Source organism: Ips typographus, linkage group LG11 (assembly GCF_016097725.1).
Source record: "Ips typographus isolate SLU linkage group LG11, UJ_Ityp_2.0, whole genome shotgun sequence".
Classification (NCBI taxonomy): domain Eukaryota; kingdom Metazoa; phylum Arthropoda; class Insecta; order Coleoptera; family Curculionidae; genus Ips; species Ips typographus.
The window spans coordinates 6,598,563-6,618,542 of NC_138432.1; the positions used below are offsets into that span (position 1 = coordinate 6,598,563).

General features: G+C 33.6%; 1 protein-coding gene across 1 annotated transcript; it reads right to left on the reverse strand.

The window, feature by feature from the left end:
- Window positions 1–10,631: 10,631 nt before the first annotated feature.
- Window positions 10,632–12,285, reverse strand: LOC145735327 (uncharacterized). The gene is made up of 2 exons (XM_081989172.1): window positions 12,127–12,285; window positions 10,632–11,934 (listed from the first exon to the last, which is right to left on the reverse strand). The coding sequence occupies exons 1-2, from the start codon at window positions 12,139–12,141 to the stop codon at window positions 10,768–10,770; spliced, it is 1,182 nt and encodes a 393-aa protein (XP_081845298.1). The 5' UTR covers window positions 12,142–12,285; the 3' UTR covers window positions 10,632–10,767.
- Window positions 12,286–19,980: the final 7,695 nt, after the last annotated feature.

Here is a 19,980-nt window from a genome sequence, read left to right on the forward strand (position 1 = left end):
CTTCAAACGAACTCAGCTGCCTTTTAACTGTGTTTTACAGTTTTATACCTCTATGGAGCAAGTTTTGACAGTTGACAGTTTCTTGGCAAACTAACCTACATGTCTAATAGACAGTTTTGACATAAAATCCCAAAAAAATTTACTTATTGAGATGCAAAATGCAATTAAACACCTTTAAACGAATTCAGCTGTTTTTTAAGTTTGTTTTACAGTTTTATATCTCTATGGAGTGGGTAATGATAGTTGACATTTACATGGAAAACTAACCTACATGCTTAATAAACAGTTTTGACATAAAAAGGTTAGGTTAGGTTAAACCTTCAAACTGGTACCATTGATTTGTGGAACCATTTACACTCACCATCTCGTCCATATGACTGGTTTCAGGCTAATAACAGAAAAACTAATGAAAATCTAGTTAAGCATGTTCGCAAAGTAAATAAATGCGGTGAAAATGACGCATTGGAATTGCACAAATTATTTTATAACAACCCCTAAAAGATAAATTTCATTTTCCTTAATAGAAAGTTTGCGTGTTTCCGCTTGTCGTTTAAAGCTGGCCGAATATTTTTCATTGAAACTGATGGCGTTTTTTTACCTACAAATCAAGGAATTTTGGGAAGAACTGTTGTAGAAAACGTGATCGGAATTAAAGCACGGCAAAAGATTTCTGATTAAGATATTGAACCTAACGTATATGTAAGCAATAAATTCGATATATTGCCTTCGGGGAGCCACACACTGAACCAGCCAGCGTAGTCAATACGGATTTTCGTTTTGCTCAAAATTAAAGTGGATAACAAGTTTGGAATTTTTATCATACGTAGTCCGGCTGTTATTTACTATAGTTAACCCACGGGAATGTGGATTCAAGCCAAATTAGCGAACGAAGGCCTCTTGTTACCCTGGCATATTCAAATTTATCCAGGCCTTGGCAAGATTCACGCTTCGAAAACTTCAAGATTGCTGCTATAAATTTGGACTTAATGGCACCGAAAAGGACCAACCGTTTTACGATACAATAGAATTCAATAGCTGAAATGTTAAAACGGAGCTTTAAAGGGTCAGGGTTGTTTTTGGGGAGCTTTGTTGAAAAAAGTAGAGGTAATAAGGCAGCTTAGAGCGGGCGCTCTAAGAAAACACATAACTCCTAAATTAAAAACAGCTATTTTTGCGGGTAAAGTATCGCGAAGAATTATGAGCCATTTCGTTTTATTTAAAACCCGCGTAAAAATGGTCTTATATACATTTAATTAACGGTTAAATAAAATATGACCGGGCATTTTTTATTTTAATATCCGGCATGCCAAGTTCTTGTAATATAGTAATATAAAACGGAGCCGCGTTCTGTATTACTGAGTTATGAATTCTATTACCGCCCGTCAGTTACAGAAGTTTCGCGGGAGTTATTTAAATAAATCCGAAAACCTCTCCAGAGACGTGTGTTTCCTTCTTCTTTCTACAATAATAGATTTCTTTTGCTTCTCCCCCCCCTGCCGACTCCATCCAATACATAATAAAGTTCTGACGTTACTGTAACGCAATTTAAGGCCACCATTAATATACATACGTTTCCAATAAAGACTTTCTGGATTGGGCAATAGTGTCACATTCCGATCACGTAACCAGAACCGTTACGTGATTTATAATGGCGTCCTCGTATATCTTCCAAACTTGGGGGTGAATATTTAAAAAGACCGTGTTCGTTATGTCGTTGGATTTAACCCCTCGACGCACTTACAACCTTTAAATTTACCCTACCGCAATTTCTTAGAATTCTTCCTCAAATATCTTTCTGTGTCATTGAGAATATATAAACCACATAAAGTTTCTTGACACACATTTTCTTATACTAAAAGATGAAAAAGTTTCTATGGAATTTGCAGTAACTGTCACATCTTTCATTAAGCTGTTTTGGGGTCACAAGAGCTTCTGAGTAGTTTGTTTTGATAATTCCTCTTTTTTTAAAACATACAACCTCCAGGAATCCAGAAAAACTGTCTCTCATGAGAAGTTCTAACTAAAAGTTGAACAATAGTCTTGCATTCCCAAACTAACATCCTGAACATAGAATATCTTTTCTTCCCATCAAAATATTCAGAGTTTGAACTGAATTTTACGAGAGGCAAGTAATAATTTTAGTATTTACCTTAAAAAAATATATGATAGATGATACACTCATTCTTTTACTAAAAAATTAAATTTTCGATGATGGAAACCAAATTTGGAAATTGTGAAAACAGTTTGTAATATGATAAGTTATACTTTTACCAGAGAGAGCAGGTAAGAAAATTTGTTGAAACAACTATTCAAGTTAAGGGAGAAAATCATCATCAGTTGGTCTCTTTTTGAAATTCCTGAGCAATAAGCCAACTCAATCAATTCAACACATTTTTCCTTCTTTATCAGTTAGTCTTCTTTTGAAATTTCTGGGCAATTAGCTAGCTCAATCATTTCAACACATACTTTCACTTTCAATCTTCTTTTGACAACGTAGTAAATTTTTGTTTTTGTTTTTGCATAAGAAACAATGGTGTATAACGAACGATAAATGTGTGTTCTCTTATGTATGATTTTTGTTTGTTTGGAGTATTTTTTGAGGATTTCTCCTGAAGAAAAAATATTTACCTGGGAAAACCACTACTTTGGGATAGTTTGAGTTTATAAGTAACGTACTAAACATTCAAAATCTGTAGAAGAGAATATACTAAAGTTTTGTATTTAATTTTCGCTTGCACAACAGTGTTCTAGGTTAGTTTTCTCAGTTATTACTGTTTTTCCATTAAATTCTGTCTTAACAAAAGAAAGTAGAAGTTTTGGTCTACATTACACACTTACAAGGAACCTCCTCGCTGTCACAGGGGCCAAGTTAGGAACTGTCAAATTATGAAATTTTTCTAATTTTTTAAAGAAAACCAAAATCACGTGAAACATTTTGACGTTCGAATGAATCTTCTAGCTGTCACAGTAACCAAGTTAAGAGCTGTCAAATTCTGATACTTCACTATTTCTAGTAGTTACACTGTAGTATTCCATGGCAAATATTTCGGGTTATTTGTGATTTTTTAAAGAAAACTGTATTCAGGTAAAAGAATTCAAAAATTACAAGCTACATTTCTAGCTGTCATACTTAATGTTATCTTAAAAACTTCACCCTTCAACAATTAGTATTCTTTTAAAAATTATGGTCAATTAGCCAGCTCAATATTTTTAACACTTTTTTCCACTCTTTTATCAGTTGTCTTTCTTTGACCATTTTGAACAATCAGCCAGCTCAGTCACAGTAACACATTATTCAGCAGAGAAGGCAAAAACCAAAAAGGTAATTTTCTAGTTTTAGGCAAATAATCATTAGCAGAAAAGTAAGAATAAAACAATAATTTTTAAGAATAATTAAATAAGCATTATTTTTTAAAAAATAAATGTGAATATAAACATAACGTTGGAACTAAATTGGATGTTACATAGTTCGACCAATCACTTGCAAACTATTTACTAAAATGTTGCAATAGACTCTGGAATGTATCAACTCAAATCAGGAATTTCATTTGAACTGTAATTTCGAATAATTTTAAGTGTTTTACGTTTACCAGCATTTCAAAATTACAACATTGTTTGACAATGTGCAGATTTAATTTATTAAAAATTCCTAAAAGTAACTGACAGTAGTTTTGAAAAGCTTTTCCATTAGTTAATGATTTGGCATCCGATAGACGTTCGAATGCATCAAATTTAAATTTTAATAACCTAACCGTAGAATTTATTAACAGATTAAAACCTCGATTTCCGTTAATTTGGAACGTTTTATTGGATAGCAGTTTAATCAGCAAGTAAATTAAACTGACGAACAATATATGCAAACAGGGTGTAGCGATTTTAATTAGCGCTAACCGCTTTTAGGTTGATAATTGTTATAACTTTTGGTTTTCTCGCAACCATAAATTTCAATCGTTCAATTAATAAATTGTTTATGTATGAATGATAATCATATTCATCTCCAGTTTTTCAGATACTCGACAGGACTGAAATTTATTCTGAAGAAGCAAGCGTAAACGTGCCTAGAATTAAAAGAAAATGAGATTTCTGATTAAGATATTGAATGTGGCGTCGGCCACAATAAATTCAGCAAACATCGCGGATGCCTGAAAGCGGGAGCCAGTCACTTTGAATTTGTTCCAGACGTGGCAAAAATCGTGGCCCCTGAATAATTTATGTAGACTCCCCCTCTACAATCTATATTTTTTTCCATCAACGTTTTAAAGCTAATAAAATCCGGAATTAATTCTACGCCGGTGTACACCTGACCGCCATTTTCAATCACTTAAGTGCAGCCCCACTCTGGAACGCATTAATCTAAAAAGGTAAAAAATATACATCTCGCCCTTTTAAAAGCTAAACAGCTTTGGTTATTGGCTTCTATTGTATGGTAAACGCGGTCCTATTTTGAGTGCCATTAGATCCAGATTTATAGTGGCAATTTAGAAATTTGCGAGGCGTGGCTGCCAAATTTATTATTTTATTAAGTGTTATTGATTGCTTCCTTTTTTCGTTTTCCTAGCAGTATATTGGTATGTAAATTTGTGCTTTACCTTTATAGAAAACTGTGAGTTTAACGCTTATTTTACAGTCATTTCCAATTGTCATTATTTAGTATTTTATTCAAGAACGAGTATCTCGGTAATTTCCTGAGCATTTTCCTGGATCTGAGTAAAGGATAAGATCAATCACGAGAATCTGCTGGTCAAATTATGAAAATATGGAATAAAGCATGGAATTTCATATAAGACACGAAAAGTGATCATAAACTCCGAATAAGCAGTTGTTTTAGTTACTTAGCAGTATATCAATAAAATATGAAATACAAGAGAAAGATTCATGTTAACAAGCTGTGCAGATGGCACCTTAATCACAAAAAATGGGTTGGAACACATTTAGAAGGTGTAGAACATTTGCAGTATTATTTAGAGAGCTCTAGCACTTTCAAAATTGTTTTAGAGGCATCTGACAAATTAAAACATGTCTGGAAAGGTTTAAGACACTTGTAGAAGTCTCTGGCACTTTTTAGAAGGTTCTCAATAGGATTTAGAAGTCTATAGAACGTTCAAAATGGTCCTGACAATTCAAAATAGTTCTGGGAAAGTGTACGACTGTTGTAAAGGGCTCTGGAACATTTTAGAAGGTGGTCAGTAGCATTTAGAGGTCTTTGGCACATTCAAAACGGCCCTAGAAGTCTTTGACAATTTAAAACACAGTCTGCAAAGACACCTGTAGAGGCCGCTGGCATTTTAAAACAGTTCTAGAAAAGTGTAAAACAATTGTAGAGAGCTCTGGAACTTTTTAGAGGTTTCTCAATAGGATTTAGAGATCTATGGAACTTTCAAAATGGTCCTAGAGACCTCTGGCAATTCAAAACAGTTCTGGGAAACTATAAGACAGTTGTAGAGGGCTCTGGAACTTTTCAGAAAGTTCTCAGTAGCATTTAGAGGAGGCACATTATTCAAAACGGCCCTAGAGACTCTAACAATTTTAAACAAGTCTGGGAAGGTTTAAGACACTTGTAGAAGCCTCTGGCATTTTTTAGAAGGTCCTCAATAGGATTTATAGGTCTATAAAACTTTCGAAATGGTCCTAGAGCCTCTGGAAATTTTAACAGTTCTAAAGAAGCAAAAAACTGTACCTAACAACTGGAAAGTTAAAAATTGCTGATCAGATAAATGTAGATGTTTTTCTTTAACTTATCCATCATTCTAGGTATTACTTTAACATCTTGTTACAATACAAATTAAATACATAAATAATTCTGACCTCTAGCATTGCTTTCCTCTTTAGTGGCATGGTAAAACTTGTAAGAAAGCTGGACGGTGGTAGAAAATTGGTTAGGTCTAGCATAAGAAAAGCAACAGATTTTGAGGATGGTTTTTGCTTACTTTTTGCACAATTTCGGTAGAATCAAACGGTTTCTGATTCTGAAAAACGCAGAAACAACCTTTTTAAGACAGGAGTCATAAAAGCCTTAAACTCAGTTTGAGTTCATGTTAAGAAGCTTTGCAGATGACACCAACATGTTAATATCTGGCTCAAACTGACTGATGACTGATCTTGCGACTATCTTACACCAAATAGCTATACTTGGCTAAAAGTATCAGGTAATACTGAATAGTAAAAAACCAAATTTATTACACGTAAATGATGAAACTTACAAACTGAACAGGAACATGCAATTTTTTGATTCAATCAGATTTTGGCATGGGATAGACATATTGAGCACTTATAGCTGTTTTTAAAGATCAGTGTTAACAACAATTTGTGTGCATATTTTTGAAAGTTTAATGTTTGTTACAAAATAACTTAAAAGTGTTGTTAATTAAAATTGAAGCTAAATAATGATTTAACTTTTTCTATTTTGAATTATGTTAGAATTGCTGAAGCAGCCTTTTTCCTTAGACTTATTTGACTGTCATTACTTGAGCATTTAAACTTCAACGTTAATTAGTTGCTCTGTATTTTGTAGTTTGAAAAACCATCTACCAAACATTTAAAAGCGTAATTTACAATTTAAAAGCTCTATTTGCCTCCTTAATTGCTCTTAAATTCTGAAGCTTAAAGCATCCACCCAGTAAATAAATTGCTTTTATTTGGAGAGCTTAGCCACAAATGGCACCCGGCATTAACCGATTAGACTTTTTTTCCCAGGTCCAATTTATGCTACCCTAAAATTACCTCGGAGAGGTTATAATGGTAACTTTGAATATAATTTCAGCGAAAACTTGCGCAATTAAATTTTCAGGAGCGATAATCCGGTAACGACTTTCTTCAACTTTGGGATTAGTGTCGAATCTCCTTTGCCAGCGCTTAAAATAATCACTCGACTAATATCTTTTTAACGTCCATATAACGAGTGCATCCGCCTTAATCTTCCTCCTATATAAAGTGATAAATTCTGATAGATCATAAAACCTTACAGGTAATTTCAACTTACATACACGACGGAAAAGTTCGCGTTCGTTTAACTTCGTTGTGCATCGAATACAAAAGCTGAGTTTCAATACTTCGATATAGAAATTGCTCAGTCGTGAACTGATTCCAGATATTCGCATTTCTCTTCTGGAACAGTCGATTGGATTCCCTAAGAACTGTTTATAAAACTCACTGATATACGATTCTCGAGCCACTTCCATAAAGCGGAACTAAACGGCTTTGGCATCGAATTTATTTATACGTTTTGCTTACTTAGGAACCAGCTCTTCACAATTTAATGCATCTTGTCTACCTTAACTTGCATTTACCGGTAATTATAATGTAATAAGTTTCAGTAAAGTTTATAGCCAAACAGGAACTTAATAACGTCTAGACTACTAGTCTAGCAAACTTTACCAAAAACTACCAGCACTATTAAGCAAAGAACTACCATAGAACTAATTCGCCAAAGCGTCCATACGAACCGAGTAATCTGCAAGGTAGCTTGCAACCAACACACATAAAATATACATTTGGAAACTTTCAACTGTAAAAAGAAAGAAAACGTGGAAACTCCAGTCCGAGAAGTTTCCGGATAGCCTTCCAATAATTATGTGGTTTTACGACTTTGCAACTAGTAGCTGACAGGTGTCCCCAAAGTTTCAACTCCCAAACTAACTTCCGTTACGCTATATATTATGTATCCCTTTACTGAAGGCATTTTCGTACTTTAGTACATTCCAAGTTTAATATTATCTAATGTTTGTTAAATGTAGTGCATAGATAGAGGATTTTTACAAATAAGTGTATATTTTTTGCATAAGTTCCATGCTAAGTAGCACACATATTTTACCAAAAAAACTGCTTGATGCTTTTACAATCATTTTGGAAATGCCAGAGGCCACTAAATTCTAGGATAAACTAGAAGTAGTAAATTGAAAAAGCTTCTAGAGTTATTTGAGCAAATGCCCCAGTTGTCTACAAGTGGCTCAAACCTGTGTATTTACTATAATAGTGCTTTTAAACAGTTTTTGTATTTTTACAGCTTTATGGTGTGGTATTTGACAGTTACCACCATTGTGACAGATTGAAATATATCCACAATAGGACGTGACACGTCACAGCTGCCAAAAAACAGCTCATAAAACTATAAAATGCATTGTATTGCATTGAAACAAGTTTTGTAGTTTCATAGTTGAGTGGTATTTGAAAATTTCCAAGTTTATGATAGATACACTTCACCACTATTCAATTTCTTTTTCTAACCCTGTATATAAACAAATATTGTTATTGCTTTAATGAATAAGTTAAATGGAGTATTTACTCGAGTTTTAAAAAAATTTCAAAGTATTTTCCAAATATCGAAATGTGATTTGGATTCTTCAGAGGTCCAGAGATGGGAAATTTTCAACACTGTTTGAAGGTATCTTTGGAAGGTATCCAACGAAAAATTATCATTTAAATGTAAACGAAAGTATTTACTACAAACCTTGATGCTTGTGTAAGTTTTAAAATTAAACAATCATTGTACACTAAAGTTTGTTTTTCAACGAAAGTGTTATCTCATCGAAGAGGACCAATCAGCTTAATTGAGAGGTTCGGAAAAAACTCAGTTCCGGAACTGCTGCAATTGTCATATTATTTGGATTTAATAAGAAAACGGACGTCTCCTTTAATAACTACCGCTTTTCTGTCAACTCCAAGTTGTTTTCCAAGCACCCCGGATAAAAATTTATTTCCGCTAGTTTGTCGCTTTCGAGTGCGGATGACAATGGGTTATTGTTTGTGGAGCTTGTTATTTCGTTTTAATAACTTTCACTAACAAAAGGGAGAAACAGCCAAGTGTCTTAAATTACGTAGATATAGCTTTTTGCCATTTTGGATAATCCCAATAGAAAAGAATAATCGTGACAAATGTTACAAACTCTTTATTGGTTGTCCTATTATTTCTGTTTTATTCTGTTACTCCAATGTATTTATTTTTAACATGGTTAATAAATATGTAGTCGTCTAAATTAAATTATTCTCCTTTTTAATAAAGTAAATTGACGAGACTTTTCGTTAATACCATCTTTTAAAAACGTTTTTACTTCCCTTTCATGTGTTTTTGTGTTAAATTTATTCTCTGTATAATCCAAATGAAGCTTTTGCAATGCCAACGAAAATTTGCGAGCATTTTTTTAAACCAAAAAAAAATTGAATTTCTATGGAGGGGTAAAGATGTAAATTAAGGCTGCTCGACTTCATTACCATACAGCAGTGATGGAACATACAACCTAACGAGGTCATTAGTGCCCCTTGAAGTAAATGGAGACCAATTAAAACTGGCAAATATTTTTCCGCTTAATTCCCGTATATGGTGGAAAAATCTTCATAACCGTGTGGGTGAAAACCCTTTTGATTAGAGTGCCCTTTCCAGGTAAAACAGGAAAATTCCGATGACAATAAGGGAACGATAAGCCTTTACGAAGGCCGTAAAACGTTTTTGAATCCCGACATGAGAAAATCCGGGAATTAAATCGGGAAAATTATTTGTCATTAGTCTCCAGCGACCGGGGCGTTTTGAATTTAAAATTACGCGACAATGCGGGTTTAATGAAAGGGCTTTAGCTGACTATGAGTCCCTGAATTTTCTTAAAACTTGCTTTGTTCCACCGTTTCCTATTCATTCTCGATGCTGATAAATATCTCGTCAAAATTGTTTTTGTTTAGGGATAATTTATAAGGGCATTGTTTTAATTTGAGCCAAGCCAAAAAGGAAGATTTGTTGAACGCCAGACGGTACGAAATCATGTTAGTTAGACTGCTAGTTATGGCGTTTTTAAAAGTTTAAGGCATGCTTTAATGTGAAAGTGCCTTGCCATTTACGGAAGATTGCATATATTACTTGATTTATATGTTTGAAAATTCCACTGCAAAGTTTTTAACAATTATAAAATTTCTTTCTTTAGTCTTGTTGTATTACTGAAAACCCTGTTTAAATGCACTGAAAGAATAAAAAAAAGCTCAAAATATATTAAACGACTTAAATACGTATTCTATAGGATAGTTGTTCTTAGCTTTAACCTAAAAGTGTTAAACTTTGCATATTTTCTAACAAACAAACTCTCTTATAAGATCAGTATACGAATTACTGTAATTTTTCCTGAATAGGGTGGACTGTCTCAACTTCCTTAATGATAAATTAGTTCAAAAGTTGTACTTGTCCAAACTTTGCCCTCGAATTATCGATTAAAGTTGGCTTTTCGTTTTAAGCCTTTAAGCCAACTTTTAAATTATTGAAGCCTTTGAAGGAAATGTAAATTAAAAAAGTGCTTTTCTGATTTACGACATAATTCAATTTGACTAAGGAGACATCTCGATGGATTTTATTTTAAAACTTTGTTTTGAAGAATTTTTATGGGAAAATTTATATTGATTATTTGACAAGTTTCAGCTATTATGTATCCCAGACATTATTAATGACTTATTACTTACTTACTCCTAAAGATTGTGTGTTGCTTGTATCACTATGTAGTGTTTGTTAGAAAATCGTGTCTTTTTCTACTGTCTCAAAGTTGGAGAAATACAATAGAGAACACTGGAATAAACTGCACCAAACTAAAAAACTAACTAAAATGTTTAATCCCAACATTTGTTTATGTAGTTTCCAATAAAACAAACCTCAATCCAATGTAACTGTAACAAAATGTATTACAACATAAACAATGGCAAAATCAACAATACAAAGAGTAAAAATAAATAACAAAATATCAGATAAGTTAATCAGTCTACGAAAAATATTACATAATTATTTGGTTGGCCTATATTCTACTGTCTATATCCAAAATTAGGGGTTACAGGGGGTGGTCTCATCGAAACAATTTTGTATGGATCACCATTAAAACCACCTACATCATTAGCCTTTTGTGCATCATATACGTTCTGCTGTAAGTTATACTGATCAAAGTTTTGTTGTCCAAAAGGTGAGTAGGTTTGTGATTTTCCCAATTCTTTCTGTACTGCTGCTTGAACTGAACTAACGTCAAAATGAATTGGAATCACTTTTCCTCCAAGTTTAGCGGTATCAGGGTTGCCCTTCAGGGATGTCGTCAAAACTGGGTCCTGAAGCAAACTGGTGTCCAACGGTAAGGGTTTGACTCCTCTTAAATTTTTTGGTATGTGCGCTTCGATATTCAGGTTATTCAGATCGATGTTTTGGGGATGATGCTCTGATCCAGCTGGAATGTTATCCTCCACCCCACTACGATCATCTCCATAAGAAATTTGCCCGTGGACGTTGCTAAAGTCAAATGATTCGCTGTTCTTTAAGGCCACCTCGTGATTGAAGCTTGCAAATCCTTGAGGATTGTTAAAAGATTTTTCAAAATAGTTTTGAGGTTGTATAGCTTGCTGCTCTTCTACTCCAATACTTTTCCATGGAGCATCATTTTGGGATTGTTCAGGTTTGATAAAGATGTTTTGCTGAGTGGGGTAACTGAATGAGGGTTGCCTGGTGGTTTGATAGTGTTGATTAGTTGGTGATGATGTGTAACGAGTACTTGACGAAGGTTTCTGTTGAAGGAATGTTTGAGGACCGTACTCTTGGTTAGGACCTGGTGCTCTAACCTGCTCGTTGTTTTTCAGTCTTCCTCTAATCACTTCAGCATTTTCGAATTTTTTTCCTCCAGGTGGTAAGTGAAATTTCTTATTCCCTTCTTGAAACCTTAGGTTATATCCCACATTAAATGAATTTCCATGTTGAGGGCCTTGATTAGGGTACTTATTCCTTCCTCTAGGTACTGATGAAACCTGTTGCTGTTGAGCTTGATAGTAGTCAAGTTTAATTGAGTTTTGACCGTGCAAATCACCGTGATAACCAGGAGTATGATGCAAAAAATTAGGGGTGTAGCCCATTCTCTGTTGTACAGTAGAAATTGACTTTGAGTACCTTTGGCCGCTGACTAAGACCAGCGTCAGGCTGCAGGTTAACAATGCCTGAAAGTAAAACGAGAAGAGAGTTTCGATTAATTTCTGCGACCGTTAAACTAGAATAAGTAGAGCTCGACATATGTTAATTAATTGTTCTATGCAAGGTAAATAACAGAAAGAAAGCGTCTGTAATTGATCTTGAATATAACGTGCGAGTTTAAAGTGGAATAATGAAATTGGTATCATTTAAGTACTTACATGTAAAATCTTCATGGTGTATACTAGCCAAATTCACCAAACACACTACACCTGTTAACTGCAAACCTTTTGATTCACGAATTAGGAAAAATTAAGATCCAAAAAGCTTATCTACATATCTAAGAAAAGAAATATACGACAATGCCAAGGTAAACTGAACGAACACGAGGCTTAAAAGTCTATCTTATAAGTAGTTCCCCCATTTCTTTGTGTGCAACGAATGGTGCACTTTCTCTGATGGTATCAAAGTGCAGCAGATTTGTTAGAGGGGCTAATTTTTTGGGATGCACTACATTTATGAGACTATAGGAAATCATTTTTGAAACGTCTTAAAAAACAATTTAAGTAGAAAGCAGTAATTTTTGTTAAAACACGAAACTTCAATGGAAATCAGTGAAGGGGATATTTTGAAAAAATGCTGGGGTGACTGACTTTAACTAGCAACGCCCGTTAAACCAGTGTTTAAATGGGCGTACTAAACGCGATTTCACAATTTTTCCGAAAACATGTCAGTAAATTAGATATTTGAATTTATTAAATTACTAACCGTGAAAGTTTTAAGACTCGTTTTTTTTTGTTGTTCTGGTTGAAAATGGACAACAACCAGGACAAGTTCAATGAAAAGTAAAAGTGCTTTAATCACAGTTTTTCCAACTTAATTAACCGGTCAAAATAATTACAGTTAAAATGCAAGATGCATTTACATATACACACATAGATACAGGAAAATAAAAGTAACTTTCTTCGATAAATCACAGTGTGCACGAACCCTAATCGCGTTATACGTGGAAACTCCATCGCATGTCGCCGAAAGTGGAACTGTTTTAACACTGAAAATGCATTAAGACGCCTTAAGAATACCGGGTTTAATGGCGTATTTGAGAATTTAATAAGATCCCCTCAAAATCCATTTCCCTCCAGGGCCGAGATCAACTCTTAATGAATTCATTAAAGGTAATTTATTTTGGATCTGTTTGAACGAACGATCCAAGCGGATTCAGACCGGTTTTGGATTTACGGTTTGCGGCGGTTCCAAACGGCTGAAGTTTCAGTTTCGCCTGCAAAATATCGGTTTCCAAAACTGGAAACGGTAGAATGTGCATTTCTAGTGGCTGTCGGGTTAAGTCTCATTGTTCAAGGGGGTACATTAAGGTTAGAACCTTCTGAGTTTCCTCTCAAAACTTAATAGCCTTTAGTCACACATAGTTGCCACCCATTCCATTTTGTTTATAGTAAGCACATTAGCATTAGCACCTGAAGAATTTTTAATAGCTTGGAGTAGCTAACTGAAAAACCAATAAAATTTACTAATTGTTATTAAACTTTATGATAAGGATTCCCATTCATATAACTCCCACAGAGTAAATGAGAAAAACTATAGGCACATAAATGTAAATTCTATAGAACTATAAAACATCATTAACTAATAATACAAGAAACTGGAGAGAAAGAGAATACTACTGTTAGTCTGAAATTACTTCTTAGAAGGGAAGTGATCAGTTTTTTACTACTCGCAGTATACAGTCATAAATTGCTTTGTTATTAACTGAAGTGCAAATCCGTATTAGTGCTATTTTCATATTTAAACATGAAAGTTAGAAATGCATTACTAAGTATAATGATTTTGCTCCAATAAAACCATAAAAGTAGATACCATTTTTGGTTTACCAGAGCCTGTAGTAGAATGTATTTTCAATCACATTTATGATCGTTCTATAGCGTTCTATGCAGTGTTACAGGGAAGAAAATGTATGTTAACTTTAGTATACTGGGTTAGCCATACAAACTGTTCAATAAAATTTGGATAAATTTGATGAGTGCTATATTTTACAAATATTTTCATTCTTTTGTCACTTCCGGTATAACCGGAAGTAGAAGTCAACTTGCTTATTTTAAATGGGATACCTTGTATATGTATAATGTCATATACCTATATGTATCCGTTTCTGAAAAATTTACCATTTTATGTAAAATTTTACATTTTTGTTCCCTAAAACAATTTCAATTTATACATTTTAGAAAACGGATTTTTGTTGGTTTTTGTGTTTTATCTTGTTAAATAAAGTTTGTTCTAAGAGTGGGTGCAGAAAAACGTCGAAAATAATGATACTGGGTGGTCAAAAATTGAACTCAAATTGAATCAATAGAACTCCCAAAAATTAGGCTAAGTTAGTATTAGGTTACTTACAAATGAGACACAATCTGTATGGTTTTTCGGATTCTACGTCAAATTTTAGACGTATTCTATGTATAAGATTCCTAAATTTATCACTTTCTGAGATATTTACCATTTTATGCGAAACTTAACATTTTCAATCCCCAAAATATAAGCATATTAAAAAACGTTCTTTTTTTTTTGGTTTTTAAGTTAAAAATGATGATACAGAGTGATCAAAAATTAGCCTCAAAAAGTCAGCTCTAAAAAGCTCAGAAAGTCAAGTTTTTCAAGTAGAAAATCCAAAAATTAGTTAAGTTATGAGTTAGTATTATGTTACTTACAAATGAGACACTCTGTATAGTTTTTCGGATTCTACTTCAAGTTTTAGACGTATTTCATGTATAATATCATATTCCTAAATGTATCAGTTTCTGAGATATTTACCATTTGATGCAAAACTTGACTTTTTGAGTCCTTAAAATGTAAGCATATTAGAAAACGGGTTTTTCTTTATTTTTGAGTTTTGTCGTCTTGTTCTCTGTGTGCAAAAAAGTTGAAAATAATGATACAGGGTGCACAAAAATTAGCCTCAAAAAGTCAGCTCTAAAAGGCACAGAAAGTCAAGTTTTTCATGTAGAAAATCCAAAAATTATGGTAAATTAGTATTAAGTTGCTTACAATCCTGTATATTTTTTTGAATTCTACGTCAAATTTTAAACGAATTTCATGTATAACATCATATTCATAAATATCAGTTTCTGAGATATTTACCATTTTATGCGAAACTTTACTTTTTGAGTCCTTAAAAAGTAAGCATATTAGAAAACGGGTTTTTGAGTTGTGTCATCTTGTTCGGTGTGCAAAAAAGTTGAATATAATGATACAGGGGGATCAAAAATTAGCGTCAAAAAGTCAGTTTAAAAAAGTTCAAAAAGTGAAGTTTAATGAAACACCTAAAAATTAGGGTGAAGGTAGATCGAATTTATTTGAAAAATTGATACTTTCTGAAATAATTAAGAATAAACAATTTTATATTGCAAATAGGCATAAATTGTAAAAATAAAAATTGACTTTGGCATCTTCAAAAATATTTGGATCGGAATTCTAGACAGCCTGGGCAAGAAGATTTAAAATGGCATGGGTCAACATTTTGCAAAATATGAGGTAAATTAAAATCTGTCCTTCATAAGACACATTTGTTTTCACGGTCCAATATTATCAACACGCTATAAGGCATTTTACAGATTAAATCAGAAGTGACAATGAAGAAATTTCAAATTTCTATAAATATTACTGTTACATAACCAATCACTTGTGGCTTTAGCAGAGGTCAGGCAGGTTCAAAAACCTTTCAGTGATTGGCTATACAATTTTCTCTAGCTTGTCTTGGTTGTTAGCATGATGAGAAAAATAATCTACGCAACAGTACATCACTTTCTGAAAATGCGTGCGGGAAGTAGTCACCTACTTTCTTCCTTTCAATTGTTTGCAATTTCCCAAGTTGATCGCCACGAAAAACTTATTTTCTACTACAATATTTTCTTATATTTTGGATTTATTAATTATTTTAATACTGAAGTAATTAACTGATCAAATTGAAAATTTTCGTATCAACTCTTGTAAGTTTGCCCTGCAAATATTTGTCGTAGTTACCGAACCAAATTACAAATTCGAAATTAATTACAAGTGCCACCGTGTTTAAGATTTACCCCCTTAAACTCCCTGTTACACCCTAAAAAGGAAAAGTTTAAATTAAGTTACACCTGTAGCTAAACGTAATTATTATTTCTTTGTTTACTGCAAACTTTGGTATAGGAATTAGTCTAAAAATTTTGATATTAAACAGTCTTCTAGGGTGTCCTGCTGTATAAATTGTATGGTACAGTTGAGAGGCGGATATTAGAATATAAATTCTACTTTGTGTCAGTATCGGTTTCAGCTGGACCTACATTATTTAGCAAAGAAAAAGATTTGTGTCAGCTTTATCAAAGATTTATTCTCGCGAAGAAAAAAGCCAATAGCTGTTTCTTTAGGAAAAAACGCCCCCGCTTGTCAACCCTTCAACATTAATTTTCCGGATGGAATTAAAGCAGATGAGTGAAATGCTGGTCATGCTTTCGTAACTAAAAGGACTTGAAAGAGAGAAAGGTGCGTATTCGACAAACAAGAGATTGTCTAATCAACTTTAGATTATAAAAAACCAATTATATAACAGTACAAAAAAAAACCTTTCCGTAGATTATGTTAAGCAACGTTCATTCCTTCCTGTGTAAACGACATTCTCGACTATTTTTATCTCTCGAGAGCGTATATGTGACTGCATCCAATTGACGAGAATGTCCATTTCGTCACTTGGCAATCCAGGGAATTTCGTCCCTGGGGAAACTATTTCAATTTCCCGAACAGCATCAAAAGCGTTTATAAATAGACATAGCTCAACATCGAGACAAATTACTTTCCCTAATTAAATTAAAAACGTCCGGAATGACCGCATTCTGCCCGAACTGATTAAATTTATAATGCCGCCACGATGAAGAGTATTAGGTTAGACTTTCCAATTCTGGAGTAAAGGATTCCTAAGCGGCGTCCCCGTTCCTTTTCCGAATTCCGGGACGGGAAACGTTATTGTTGCAAGACCGTCTTAATTGCGTTAGTGTTTTCGGGGGGCCCGCCGCTGATACCGGCCCCATTTTATGTCAAAAGGGCGGACGTAATTTCCCCAAAAATGTAGACGCGAGGCGACGAGATTAAATTGTTTTAATTCTCGGACGCCCTTGTCTTTTGGATGGGGTTGAAGGGCGCCGGAGTGAAAATTTAGGTAATTGAATGTGTAGGATAAGGCACGTGGGGTACGCTGAAACCTTTTTATTAGGATTTTTAATATGCACTTAATTTGCCAGTTCTATTATTAACCAATATCTAGAAGATAAAATCTATATCATGAATCATTTAAACTTGACAATGCAACAAAGCAGAACTTTATTTGATCTCAAAATTTTCCCCCATGTTACCACAAAATCCTTTTCACTAAAAATCAAATGAGTCAATTATTAGCATTTTAAAATTGCCACTTACCAGACTCTTGACAGGTTTGAGACACTTGTAAAGGGCTTTGGGATTGCACAAATAACTCTAAAAGCAGCTGACAATTTTGAAAAAAGCTTGAATTCTTTGGAACATTTTGTAGAGACATTTAACAATTTTTGAAAGGTTTTTCCGTAGGATTTAGTGGCCTCTGGCATTTCCAAAATAGTTATAGAAGCATCTGGCAATTTAAAAAGATTCTTGAAAATTTTAGGATTCATGCCTCTGGAAAGAACTTCTGGCATTTTGAAAGTGGTTATAGAGGGCTAGTTGCATATCTCAAAATACTGAAAACTGTCAAATATTGTTCTATGAAGCTATAAAAATTGAAGAAAAAACAATACAGTTTTAAGTTTCCTCATCAACCATAAAAGTTTGAGCTCTCTAAAGGATTCTAGACTGTTCAGCCTGTAAAATCGAGTTTCAAGACTATTTTTACTCAGTTTCAGACTTGTAAGGCCTGAAAGCCAACTTATACTCTCTCTGTAGTTTTAAAAACTCCATTTCTGGCTTCTTTCACTGTAAAATTGACTTAAAAACTCATCAATCCTGAAAATTCGAGTTTTCTTAAGGATCCTAGACAGTTTTTAGTGATTTAAAACTGCTTTCAGCATGAAAAATCGAGTTTCAAGACTATTTTTACTGGGTTTCAGACTTGTAACGACCGAAAGCCAACTTGTACACTCACTGCAGTCTTGAAAACTAAATTTCTGGCTTCTTTCACTATAAAATTAACTTAAAATCTCAACAATTCTGAAAATTGGAGCTCTCTAAAGGATCCTAGACAGTTTTTAGTGATGAATCTCATCAATCCTGAAAATTGGAGCTCTCGAAAGGATCCTAGACAGTTTTTAGTGATTTAAAACTGCTTTCAGCATGAAAAATCGAGTTTCAAGACTATTTTTACTAAGTTTCAGACTCCTAAGGCCTGAAAGCCAACTTGTACACGTTTTGTAGTTTTAAAAACTTTATTTCTGGCTTCTTTCACTGTACAATTGACTCAAAAACTCATCAATCCTGAAAATTCGAGCTTTCTAAAGGATCCTAGACAGTTTTTAGTGATTTAAAACTCCTTTCAGCCTGAAAAATCGAGTTTCAAGACTGTTTATTCGGTTTTAGACTTGTAAGGCCTGAAAGCCAACTTGTACTCTCTCTGTAGTTTTAAAAACTCCATTTCTGGCTTCTTTCACTGTAAAATTGACTTAAAAACTCATCAATGCTGAAAATTCGAGCTCTCTAAAGGATCCTAGACAGTTTTTAGTGATTTAAAACTGCTTTCAGCCTGAAAAATCGAGTTTCAAGACTATTTTTCCTCGGTTTCAGACTTGTAAGGCCTGAAAGCCAACTTTGTACACTTTTTGTAGTTTTAAAAACTTTATTTTTGGCTTCTTTCACTATAAAATTGACTTAAAAACTCATCAATCCTAAAAATTCGAGCTCTCTAAAGGATTTAAAACTGCTTTCAGCATGAAAAATCGAGTTTCAAGACTATGTTTACTCAGTTTCAGACTTGTAAGGCCTGAAAGTCAATCTATACACGCTCTGTCTTGAAAACTCCATTTCTGTCTTCTTTCACTGTAAAATTGACTTAACTGAACTGGAAATACAACTTGTATAAACTAGAAAAAATTGGTTTTTGGTATTCTAATTTTTATAAAAAAATATTATTTAAACACTCACACAGACAGAAAAAACAAAAAAAATGTTTATGAGTTGGATTTTGTAGTTAGTGATTCTAAAAATGTTTTAAAAATCCAATGACCAAATTCTGTTGGTTTTGAGATTAGCAAATCTAAGTGGACATTTAAAGAAAGTTGAATTAAAGCAAAACGGAACGATAATCTGGGGAATTTTAGTGAAAACTGACACTTTGTTTTAAAATGCTTTTTGGGAAATTAAGTCGGTTAAAGATTAGTGATACAGCTTTCAAGAAACACCCTGTATACTCTGTGATTGTCATCTTTATTTATATTATGAAGAGACTCGCCAGGTTTTAACAGTTATATACATCAACGTCACAGTTTAGTTTGATTTAGAATGCCACATTAGGTAGAAACCAAGTTTTTGAAAATTAAAATTAAGTTGCACCATTATTTATTTTCTTGAAATTTCTCAACAATATTGCACTTCAAAGGTTATTTCAATGTATTTAATTACAGGTGACGTATTATAGAAAGCGTTTACGTAAAGGAGTAGAGCTGAAGGATGCAAATGAAAAACACACACAAAACTCCTTTACCCTTTTACCTTGGCGAATTAAAATGCAAATTTGCCCTTCAACAACGTTGTGGCTCAATCTAAAGCAAAACAATTTTTCTGGCGCAAAAGCAATTTAATGAAACCCCAGTATTTAAGTGCAATTTTCAACATACACATTATGAAATCTCCTGGCGGGCTTTTTATCATTTCAGCGGCGCGAAAGCGCCGAAGAAAACGAAAATTTACATTTTTCCACAATGAAAATCCATCCGGTCTTCCTCCCTTGAAAGTGTATGTAAATCTGCTCATGAAGCAGCCAGTATGCATATCGCCATATTATGGAAATTTAGACATTGATAACTTTATTCCTGCCAGGAATGCTACTGCAAAATTAACCGTTTTATTTTGGCCTG